The sequence below is a fragment of the Prionailurus bengalensis genome, chromosome B3 (assembly GCF_016509475.1).
Source record: "Prionailurus bengalensis isolate Pbe53 chromosome B3, Fcat_Pben_1.1_paternal_pri, whole genome shotgun sequence".
Lineage (NCBI taxonomy): Eukaryota > Metazoa > Chordata > Mammalia > Carnivora > Felidae > Prionailurus > Prionailurus bengalensis.
In genome coordinates this window covers 49,125,623-49,138,313 of record NC_057355.1, presented here as the reverse complement: position 1 = coordinate 49,138,313, position 12,691 = coordinate 49,125,623, and the positions used below count along the sequence as shown (strand labels likewise).

The 12,691-nt window shown below is 43.0% G+C and overlaps 1 protein-coding gene across 1 annotated transcript in view; it reads right to left on the bottom strand.

Moving 5' to 3' along the window:
* PYGO1 (pygopus family PHD finger 1) overlaps positions 1–11,943 on the bottom strand; it is a 32,381-nt gene extending 20,438 nt beyond the window's left edge. Inside the window, exon 1 of the mRNA XM_043555364.1 lies at positions 11,312–11,943. Within this exon, the coding sequence (XP_043411299.1) occupies positions 11,312–11,360 (49 nt within the window). The 5' untranslated portion in view covers positions 11,361–11,943. The remainder of the gene's footprint in view (positions 1–11,311) is intronic.
* Positions 11,944–12,691: the final 748 nt, after the last annotated feature.

Below are 12,691 nucleotides of genomic sequence, written 5' to 3'. Positions count from 1 at the left end.
AGCTGAGCAATTTTGAGTAACAACAAAGCTGGAGGTATCATAATCCCAGATTTCAAGCTAAACCACAATAGCTGTAGTAATAAAAACAATATGGTACTGGCATCAAAATAGACACATAGATCAAAAGAACAAAATAGAAAGCCTAGAAATAAATCCATGCTAATATGGCCAATTAATCTACACAGGACATAAGAATACATAATGGCAAAACGATAGGCTCTTCAATAAATAGGGCTGGGAAAACTGCACAGCTACATGAAAAATAATGAAATGGGACCACTTTCTCACACTATACACGAAAACTAACTTAAAATGGATTAAAGACCTAAATGTGAGACCTAAACCTACAAAACTCCTAAAAGAAAATAGGCAGCAATTTCTCTGCAGCCACAGCAATATCTTTCTAGATATGTCTCCTAAAGCAAGGGAAACAAAAGCAAGAATAAACTATTGGGACTTAACACACAAAAAAGCTTTTGCACAGTGCAGGAAACCATCAACAAAAGGAAAAGAAAACCTGCTGAATGGGAGAAGATATATATAATGATTTATTTCATAAGGGTTCAATATCTAAAATATATAAAACACTTATACAACTCAACACTATTAAACCAAATAACCCAATTAAAAAATGGGCAGAATACAAAAATGTTTTTTCAGAGGAGACATACAGACAGCCAACAGACCATGAAAAGATGCTCTACATCACTAATAATCAGAAAACTGCAAATCAAAACCACAATGAGATATCACCTTACACTTGTCAGAATGGTTAATATCAAAGAGACAAGAAATAATAAGTGCCAGTGAGGATGTGGAGAAAAAAAGAACTCTTGGGCCCTGCTACTGGCTGTGCAAATTGGTGCAGCCACTGTGGAAAACACTATGGAGGTTTCTCAAATATTTAAAAATAGAAATACCACAGGATCCAGTAATTCCACTACTGAATGTTTACTCAAAGAAAACAAACAACACTAATTCTAAAAGACATATGCACCCCTAGGTTTATTGCACCATTATTTACCAAGATATGGGAGCAACTTAAGTGTCTAATGCTGGAGGAACGGATAAAGAAGATGGGATACAAACACACATGTGCACACACAGTGGAATATTACTCAGCAATAAAAAAGAATGAGAGATGGGGCGCCTGGGTGGCGCAGTCGGTTAAGCGTCTGACTTCAGCCAGGTCACGATCTCACGGTCCGTGAGTTCGAGCCCCGTGTCGGGCTCTGGGCTGATGGCTCAGAGCCTGGAGCCTGTTTCCGATTCTGTGTCTCCCTCTCTCTCTGCCCCTCCCCCGTTCATGCTCTGTCTCTCTCTGTCCCAAAAATAAATAAACGTTGAAAAAAAAATTAAAAAAAAAAAAAAAGAATGAGAGCTTGCCATTTAGGACAGCACATATGGACCTAGAGGGCTTTATGCTAAATGAAATAAGCCAGACAGAAAAAGGCAAATAACCACATTATTTCAATGGACCTAGAGGGCTTTATGCTAAGTGACATAAGCCTGACAGAAAAAGGCAAATACCACGTGATTTCATTTGTATGTGGAATTTAAGAAAACAAACAAACAATAAAAGCAGAAACAGACCCACAAATACAGAGAACTAGTGGTTGGCAGAGGGGAGGGGGATGGGGGGAAAGGAAAAGTGGATGAATGGGAGTGGGAGATACAGGCTTCTAGTTATGGAATGAATAAGGGGGATGAAGTTACAGCATAGGGAATACAAGAAAAAATATCGTAATAGCATTGTATGGTGACAGAAGGTAGCTATACTTGTGGTGAACACAGTATAATGTATACAGCTGTCAAATTACTATGCTGTACACCTGAAACTAATCTAACACTGTTGCCAACTATACTTCAAAAATGTTTTTTACGTATTTTATAATTTTCTCCTTCAAAAACAGATATGCTTCAAGAGTAGTTCAAATAAGAATGCATTCTAGGGGCGCCTGGGTGGCGCAGTCGGTTAAGCGTCCGACTTCAGCCAGGTCACGATCTCGCGGTCCGTGAGTTCGAGCCCCGCGTCGGGCTCTGGGCTGATGGCTTGGAGCCTGGAGCCTGTTTCCGATTCTGTGACTCCCTCTCTCTCTGCCCCTCCCCCGTTCATGCTCTGTCTCTCTCTGTCCCAAAAATAAATAAACGTTGAAAAAAAAAAAATTAAAAAAAAAAAAAAAAAAGAATGCATTCTAATATATGTGTATATTGGTTTAAGTACATATACTATGCTGATTAAATGACACAAACCAAGTCTGTCCTTCCCAAAATTTACATGTTGAAATCCTAATCCCCACTTTGATGGTACTTGGTGGTGGGGCCTTTGGAAGGTGATTAGGTCATGAGGGCAGAACCTCTGCCCTCTAGGATGAATGGAATTAATGTCCTTATGAAATAGACCTCAAAGAGCTCCTTTGGTCCTTACATGTTATAACACAATGAGAAGACTGCCAAGGAAATAGGCCCTCACCAGATACAGAATCTGCTGGCACGTTGATCTTGGACTTTCTAGCCTCCAGAATTGTGCCAAATAAATTGCTATTGTTTATAAGCCACTCAGTCTATGGTATTCTGTTACAGCAGCTTGAACTAAGGCAGTGTTTAACATAATGCCTGGCACATGGGGACCCTCAAATACTAGTTTTCATTTTGCTTTCCTTTATTTTTTTAAGTTTATTTATTTTTGAGAGAGAGAGAGAGCAGGGGAGGGTCAGGGAAAAAAAGAGAGAGAGAATCCCAAGCAGGCTCCAGAACATCAACATGGAGCCTGATTAGGGGCTTGAACCCATGAACCATGAGATCATGATCTGAAGAGAAACCAAGAGTCAGACACTTAACCGACTGAGCCACCGAGGTGCCCCCATTTTGCTTTCCTTTAGACTAAACTATACCATAAGCTCACTTCACTTCAATTTCTACAGTATTTAATAACCTATCAAAATATCTAATATCCAGCATTATCAACACATTCAGTGGACAATATCAGTTTTTCATAACAGCAAAGAAGTCTGGGATGTAATGTCAGTTTATTCTATCATTTACTATGGATGTGAACATCTCAGCTAACAGCTTTACCTTCACCTGCAACATGTACTTCTGTAATACTAGTCTCTACCATGGAATGACAATATTAGGAATTAAGATGTGAAAATAGTATTATAAGACTTTCTCATGCATTTGGTGAAATAGCCTTATATGACTGGAATGAAAGTACCATTATACCCTTTGTGATGCCCAGATCCTGGCATCTTAACCTGAACATGTAATAAATATTAAATTCTGAAAACCCTCAACATCTGTGATTTAAGATTTTACATATTTGTGGTTCTTGTACCAACTGTTCTCCCCAAACTAACGATCTTTTTATTGCTGAGGTGCATGAGTTCTAAAGTTGCTAACAAATGTAAAGCTTAGGAGGGTGGGTAAATGGCATTTGTGTACAAAGCTGACTCTATACAATAATGCCGCTAATAATAAACTTATTTTATTAACAAAGTGAACCAAATTTTTAAATTAAAAAATTCAGGAAAAATGGTGAACAAAAATGCAAATATTCATTAAAAATCATGTAATAAACAGTTTGTATATGTCCTTTTTGGCAAAATTATAAAATCTGAAGGGTTTCTGCTTTTTTAATTTTTCTTTTGGTTCAGTCTTCCCTGTAAAGGGAGAGAACCTTCATTTCTGTTGAGTTCATACCCACTCCCAATCAAAACAAGAAAAGATATGCTGTCAGTCTTTTACTTATTGATTAAATATACCTAAAAGTGAGTGCTGATCACATTACTTATATTTTAGAATGTATATTTTAGAATGTATATTCTAGTTCTGATTTTAAAAGTAAACAGACAAAAGTGAACCAGGCAAGGTTTAAAGTGCTTTATGTATATTAACACATTTAATCCTTTAAACAACTCTGTATTTAAATCCTTTAAATAACTCTGTAACCAGTGTTATCCTCATTTTACAGGAAACTGATGCACAGAGTTTAAATAACTTGCCAAGGACCACACAGTTAGTAAACAGGAGAAATGGGATAAGAAACCCAGCAGTCAGAGACAAATGCTGTACTAATTCTCAATATTGCTATTAGCATGTCTATGGAGACTGGGAATAGGAAAGGAGACCCAAAATCACTCTTGACCATGCATTAGGGATACCTTGAAGGTAAAGATGACTTAGACCCCTTGAGTTGCCTGGAATAAGAGTGTTAAAGAGAGAATTATTCATCTTCCCAAGAGGTAACTCCTCCACACCTCTGGGGCAAGCAAACTAGGAAGACTAAATTACCTGAATTTACTGAAACCTCTTTGTTAACATTCATCAAATTAGATTTCAGAAACATCTGTTGAGTTTATTTAAGTGTAGAAATAAAAACAGCAATTGCTCTCTATAAGGATCCCATAATCTAGAAGAAACAATTTTTCTTCCTTTTTTTGAAACTAAATGTAATGAGATAAATACTATGATGCAGATGAGCACAGGATGTTGAAGGAACATAAGGAAGTCCCATCTAATAATGACTGAAGGAGGAGTATCAGGAAAGACATCCTGGGAATTTTTTTTTTTAAATTTTTTAAATGTTTTTTTAAATTTATTTTTGAGACAGAGAGAGACAGAGCATGAGCGGGGAAGGGGCAGAGAGAGAGGGAGACACAGAATCTGAAGCAGGCTCCAGGCTCTGAGCTGTCAGCACAGAGCCTGACCCAGGGCTCGAACTCACAGACTGTGAGATCATGACCTGAGCTGAAGTCGGATGCTTAACCAACTGAGCCACCCAGGCGCCCCCATCCGGGAGTTTTCAACAGAGCTGATGCCTTGAGGATGAGTATTCTATGAAAGGTGGGAAAAAGAGTGGGCAAGCCTAGCAGAAGGAACAGAATGTGCAAAGAAAGTTTTAAAGGCAAAAGAAACCATTACAACATCTACAGACCTGGAGCACAGGAGAGCATTTCATGGAATATGAAGGTTGGAGAATTAAGGGGTAGGCCTGGACCAAATTAAAAAGGGTCAATACAAGAAGGCTGGATTTTTATCCAGAGACAATGGGGAACCACTAAAGAATTTTACAGGAGCGCCTGCGTGGCTCAGTCGGTTGAGTCTAACATCTTGTGGTTTGTGGGTTTGAGCCCCGCGTCGGGCTCTGTGCTGACAGCTAAGAGCCTGGAGCCTGTTTCAGATTCTGTGTCTCCCTATCTCTTTGCCCCTCCCCTACTCACACTCTGTCTCTGTCTCAAAAATAAATAAACATTAAAAAAAATTAATAATTTTACAAAAAGAGTAACATGAATTGTGTTTTGGAGCACTATGGCAATGGAACACAGTGGGTAAGACTTTTAGCCCTAGAGGTCAGCTCTAGTTTTGCCACTTACTAGCTGGGTAAATTTGAATGTGTTGCTTAATCACATTCAAATTTACTTAACCTCTCTGAGCATCAGTTCCTCAACTATGAATGATGATAACATCTAACTCAAAGGGTTATTGAGAGGATTAAGTAAGATGATCCATTTAAACCAGTTAACAAACTGCTTGGTAAGTACTCAATAGATAGTAGTTATTTATCACCAGTGGTGATGTGGAAAATGGATTTAGAGGGACAAAACAGGAGGCCAGGAAACCAGTGAGAGCTGCTATGATAGTAATCAAAGAGATAAAATCTGAACTAAAGGAGTGGTTGTGGAAAGGTCAAAGAGATGGTGGATTCAAAACACCATAAGGACACAGATATTCTAGGACTTTGGGACAGTGCTGGGTGGGAGTGGAAGACGGGTTACTGAATAAATGATGTTCACCAAGATAGGGAATGCAGGAGAAAGAGCATACTGGACATCTCGCAGATAGATACCTTTCAATCAACATGTTAAAAACAAAATTCATTTATCTTCCTCTCATAAATCCACTCCTTTTATATTATCTTTACGGTTTTTCTCTTCTACCTCTCAGGCTACTCCTTCACATTCTGCTTTTCAGGGTCATTTTTCCCTTTTGTCTCCTAAATATTAGCATTCCCCAAGTTGCTTTCCTCAGTGCTTTTCTCTTCTCTCTTTTTACTCTGTCGGGTGAGCTATCTATTCCCAAGGCATCAATTAGTATTCACTTGTTTACTGATAACTTCCAGATCTCTATTTCTGGCTCAGACCACTTCCCTCAGTTCCAAACCATGTATATCCACTGTGTACACTGAAACATCCCGAGGGCATACTCACTTTCCTGATAATCTGCCTGGCCCTTATATGTACCAATTAAAAAAACAAAACAACAAAATCCCCCCAAAATCTTTCTTTTAGACTTTCATTGGCTCTTCCCTTCCATTTTGTGAGTACATAAGTTATGTTTCTTCTCCAATCATAACCCAAACCCTCCATATATTCACTCAACATTTTTTTAGTAAAGTCTACTTTTGTACTTTCATGACATTTCTGTGCTATTATCCCAGCCTAAAACACATTCTAACCTCTCCAATGTCACTGCTAACTCAGGTTAAAAACATTTTATCTGGAATGAATGCCTTAACTTCCTTCTTCATCTCTAGATTTGTCTTTCTTCATTCTTTTTTTTTTTCTGTAAGACTATTTCGAATCCTGATGTTATTCCCCTTCTCTCACCTGCAGAGACCTGACTTATGAGAAGGAAGTCTTGTCTGTCTCATCCCCAGCTTCCCACATTGAGTGCCTAGCACATGATACATATTTAAAAACATGTACTGAATGCTTTATTAATGAATTGCCCTCTCTTCTGCTGCCTTTCAGCTTCTCTCTCCCTTTACATTGGGTTCCTCTTTAAGTATACAAATATGCTTAAGCCTTTTTTCAAGGGAAATAAAAAGACACTTTCTCTTGACTTTCTCTCTCTCTAAGCTATTGGCTATGTCTTTCTGTTTACCACCTTCCTTAAGTCACATCTTTATCACTTAATTTTTACTACTTTAACATGTGGTTTTCTCTCAAAAGTGCCTTCTTAAAACCACTGCTGATTTCTTGGACCTTTTTCTAATCACCCATCTACTTTGCTGCTCTTTCTACATAACTTCCGCAAGGGAATATTCACTGTTTCTTAAAACTCTTCTCCAGGAGGCATTCCTTGATTTCCTTAAAAAGGGTAGGTTATATGTTCCCTTATTTCCTGTAGATGATCACAGTACTTACGTTATTCGTAACTGACTACTACTTGTCAGTATCCTGGTCTAAAGATTTCCTGAAGACAGTGTTATGCCTTCTTTTAAAAAAAATTTTTTTTTCAACGTTTGTTTATTTTTGGGACAGAGAGAGACAGAGCATGAACGGGGGAGGGGCAGAGAGAGAGGGAGACACAGAGTCGGAAACAGGCTCCAGGCTCTGAGCCATCAGCCCAGAGCCCAACGCGGGGCTCGAACTCACGGACCGCGAGATCGTGACCTGGCTGAAGTCGGACGCTTAACCGACTGCGCCACCCAGGCGCCCCTATGCCTTCTTAATATTCCCACTGTCTGGCAGTATGACTGCTCTATAAATATTTGCTGAATACATGAATGGATGTTGTGATCAGATCCACACCCAAGAGTTCTAAGAACACTGCATAATGGGAATGTTGGTTAAAAGTAACATTCTAAGAAAAAAAGGCAGTAAAGTATTAGGAGGAGCTATAGACAATCAGAAAGCATAAAGATATGAGTTACTTCATGTATTCACTCATTCATTTATTTGGTATTTACTACAGGGAAAGCAATGAAGGGAGAAACAGAAAGATAACCAAGATATTGTACCTATTTTCATGGATCTTTTTTTCTTTATGTTTATTTTGAGAGAGAAAGAGAGAGTGAGAGAGCACGAGCAGGGGAGGGACAGAGAGAGAGGGAGACACAGAATCTGAAGCAGGCTCCAGGCTTTGAGCTATCAGCACAGAGCCTGATGTAGGGCTCGAACCCACAAGCTGTGAGATCATGACCTGAGCCTAAGTTGGATGCTTAACCAACTGAGCCACCCAGGTGCCCCTCTTTTTTTTTTTTTTCTTAAAGTTTGTTTATTTTTTGAGAGAGAGCCAGCAGCATGAGCAGGGGAGGGGCAGAAAGAGAGAGAGAGAGAGGGAAAGAGAGAAGCCCAAGCAGGACTTGGGGTTCGAACCCAGGAACCTAATCCCATCAACAATTGTGAGATGACTTGAGCCAAAATCAAGACTCTTAACCAACTGAGCCACCTAGGCGTCTCTCTTCGGGGATCTTTCTTTTTCTTAGAGTCAAGGGTTGAGGGCTGGGGGAAGGAAAGAACTGGTAAAAAAAAATAGGAGTAAGACACTTTGCCACTAAATAGCAATTCTGAATCTAATATTAAAATATCAGGACAAGTTTGAAGACCACAAATCAGCTTCCTCGGGTCCATTCACCTTTTCAACCTACGTCTAACAGCAGCAATTCTCAAACCTTAGTGGGCCTAAGGAACACCAGGGGATCTTGTTAAAGATACAGAAAAATTTCCCTGAAATCCTGATTCTGTGGAGCCAAAAACTTACACTTTTTTTATTAAAATTTTTAAATGTTCATTTATTTTTGAGAGAGAGACAGAGTGTGAGCAGGGGAGGTGCAGAGAGAGAAGGAGACACAGAATCCAAAGCAGGCTCCAGGCTCCGAGCTGTCAGCACAGAGCCCGATGCAGGGCTTGAACTCATGGACCACTGAGATCATGACCTGAGCTGAAGTTGGATGCTCAACTGACTGAGCCACCCAGGCGCCCCCTAAAACTCACATTTTTAATAAGCATCCCAGGGGATATGATACTTTTGGTCTAAAGAATATAATACTGTAAAGTCCTTAGTCATTTATGTTGTCATAATTTTGCCACATCTGAGTTCCATCTATCATATTATTTTCTTAATAATTTCTTCAAACTGAAACTCTGGTGTATGTATCTTAGCCTTACCCTAAATGAGAAGTTCTATATCTTGTATTTTTTATAATACCCATGAAATAAATACGTAACTATTTAAAAGTCTGTCTGTATACATGAGTGGATGGGAAACAGTTTAAGAAGCATTGCTCACAGTTTATGTTCTGCAAAGTCCACATCCTGCATGTAGTCTTAGGATATAAATTACAACAAAAAGTTTCAGGGCAGTGAAGTTCAGCAGAACTGGGCTTCAAAAGAGCTCACATAGAAATTCTGGTACCTTTTATAAACTAATCCAAAAATGTTTTTAAAATGAATGTTATAGTCACTACAAAGTGACTTATTATAAAAATCCCTCCTCATATTGACTTTTTATTTTAAAAAGTGCTTTGTCTTTTATTCTGGTACTTAACTCGCAGCATATTCTTGAGCTGACACCTGAGCCAACTCCCAACAGCTAAGGCACCAAACTTAAAACCAGTAGCTGGAACAAAATAAAGATGGATCTGTGTTCTTGACCCACAATAAAATACTCATCCATTTTATTTAAAATTACATTTGATTAAGACTGATAATTGAGTTCAAAGGTATAAACTTGAGAGCCCTCTTTCTTTTCCTTCAACCCCAAAGTCATTTATAATAAAAGGCAAAATAATATGGTAAAAATATCAGAGGAATAATTGTATCTCAGGAAGGTCTATTCCTTAAAGTGTTTGGCCACTCAAAACCACAAACAGAAAAGAAAGCTGAAATAGAAAACCTTCACTCAATGAAAGATTGTGTTTATTAGGCCTTAAAAACAATATTCTGCTTTAAATTACATTTTTGCTTAAATGGCTAAGAAAATCAATCTCTACCTAAATATTCGAGTGATGTATTTTGGATACCACATTGGCACTGTGTCACAATCCAGTTCTAGATGTTTAATCTCTAGTCGCATGGAACAAAAACACAGATGAATGACTGTGGTTCTTGATCTCTACATCACTTAAGTCAACTGCAAAATTTACCTTACTACTTTATAAAGCACTGATTTATAAAGCACTTTAACCTGTTTGGATGAAAGGACTATTACAATAGCCTCCTAACTAGCTTCCCTGCTTCAGCCCTTGTTCTCTACAGTCTATTCTCCACAGAGCAGCCAGAGATACCTGTTGAAAACAGAAGTCAGATCACTCTTATCACCCTTTCTGCTCAGCTCATACTATTCACCCTTTGCTCACTCTCTGCCAGTTACCATAACTTCTTTGCAGTTGCTTGAATACACCAGGCAAATTCCAGACCCAGGGCCTTTGCACTTGCTGTTCTTTTTGCTGAGACTGCTCTCGCCACACATATCCATATGGCTCTGGTTTATCACTTCCCTTGGGTCCTGGTTCAAACATCACCTTCCACATGAGTCCTCTTACACATAATTGAAAACTCTCCATCCTCCTATGGATTTTCTAACCACTTTACCTGCTTTGTTTTTCTCCAGAGCACTTACTATGTGGTATTCTATATCTCTATCTTTTGTTTATCATCTGTTTACCCCACAAGTGTGTGAGCCCCGGCTGGGTGAAGACTCTTTTTGCTTTGTTCACTGTTGCACCCCAGTGCCAAGAACAGAGCGTAGCACACAGTATGTGTTCAATAAATATTTGCTTAATGAACAAACAGGGCTATTTCAACTTTGGGACTTTCAGCCTTAACCCCATTTTGAGCTGGAAATCAGAGCTGCAGGATATCCCCCAAATTTCCCTCCGGCATTTGGCATCTGTGAACTTACACGCATTATCTTTTGTCTGGTACAGCGTTCCCTCCGATTTCTCTCAGATAGTAAGGCAGCACAAAATTTCCTAACTAGGGTGCAAGGAAGAAGCAAACCAATCACGTATAAAATTGATTTTAGGTGATTCGATTCTTACCCATAAGCCAATAAAGAAAATGCCTTTTGAATTTATATAGTGTCTCCTCTTAAACCCAAGAAAAATAAGCTGTATATTTGTTGCCTGTGAGGGTGGGAAGGGGGGCTGGGAGAGACGCGAAGGCCCGGTACACCTTCCTCAAAGCGTCAACTCTTGAGCAGTCTAACTTACTTTTTGGGGGGTGGGCATCGTCCGTGGTCTCTGCCAGGGGGTGGTTTCTTTCTCACCCTTCGAGGTGCCTATTGTGCTGTCTTGCGAATGAGCTGAGGTAGGAGAGCGGGGTACGGAGGGATGCTGAGTGCGGCTTCAACTGCCGCCTAACACAAAGTCGAGGAGGCGAGGGCTCCGCGCGGGTGTCTAGGGGCGAGCGGGCGCGGGGGCTGAGCGCCCGGAACCGCAGCCTCGGCCCCGGGGCGCAGGCGGGACGCGGGCGGCGCGGAGTTAGGCCCGGACAGAGCCCCGTGGCCTCCCAGCGGCCCGGCACGCGGCCCCCGCGCACCGCACTCACCCCGGTCCCCCCAATCCCGCGCCCTTCCCGGTTACCTCGAACTCTCTTCAGCGAAATGGGATCCTTCTCCTGTTCTGCTGACATTACAGACCGCAAAGCATGACTCCCCCCCAGGCCGCGGGAATTCGGTCTCTTTGATGCTGCGGCGGCGGCTCCTCCTCCTCCTCGCGGGGCCGCTGCGGCTGAGAGGCGAGCCTCCGAGCCGAGGCGCGGCCGAGGGCGGCGGGGACGCTGGCCGACTTTGCAAAGTTTGGGAGGAAGACGAGGCCTCCGGGCGGCCGGGCGGCGTGCGGGGGCTGGCGGGGCTCAGCGGCGGCGGCCGGGAGCGCGGCCTGGGGGCGGCCCCCCGCCCGGGGCCGGCATGTGCGGAGGACGAGTGCGCCGCCGCCGCCTCCTCCCACTCCTTCTTCTTCGCCGCCGCCGCCGCCTCGGGAGCCGCTGACAGGGGAGGCAGGAGGCGGGCGGCCGGGCCCTGGCGGCTCACTCACAGCGCCCTCTGAGGAGGAGGTCTGCGCTCTCGCCGCTCCCGAGTCGCAGACACAAAAGCCCCCAGCCTGGAGACGCCTGCAAAACCCGCTCTGGGGCGGGCGAGGGACGTGGCGCGGCCCCGCGGCTTCCCCGCCCTGAGCTCCCCAGCCCCGCGCGGGGACGGACTTCGGGGGGCGGGGGCCGCTGCCTGGTCCCGCGGCGCCTGCCGCCACCGCCGTCTCGCGCTCCGCCTCGGCCCAGCCCCCACGGCCCGCGCGCGCCTCTCGCTCCGCGCCGGGACTCGCGAGCCCGCGGTCCTCGCAGCCGGGGCGGGCAGTCGCGCGCCGAGGGGCCGCCCCGCCCAGCCCCGCGCCTGGCCTCCCCTGTCGCCCGCCAGGCCCGAGGACGCCCGGCTCTGCGGCCGGCGCGCCCCGGCAGGGCTTCTGCGAGCAAATGGCATCTCCGAACTTCGTCGGAGGCCACAGCGGGCATCTTGGCCTCGCAGCCAGGGATCTGAAAGAGGAACGTACGATCCGAGAAAACTTTATAAGCGGGAGCTGGAGAGTTCTCGGCCGGCTTGTGGAGACCCACATTCCCCGACTCCGTGTCCGTGGTCTGGACACCTGTTTGTTGAATGCCCCAACTTCAAGTTTTAATGACTTGACTCTTCAAGAAAGAGCGTTGAGGAATTTCATACAGCCAAGGAGGGTGGGTAGGAGCGGTGAGAAGGCTGGACCTGATTTAGACGTTACATTTTAGGAGAAGGAGCCCTAGTGTGATTGTACTTTGGATTTGGTCACTGATTCCACATCCATCGGTTGGGCTGTGTGACCTGAGGCAACCTAGGCAACCTCTCTGAGTCTCAGACGTATGATCTTTAAAAGGCTGTGGGGCTGCATCTCTAACGTCTCATCTAGTTGTGACGTTCTTTGACTTTTACAAAACTG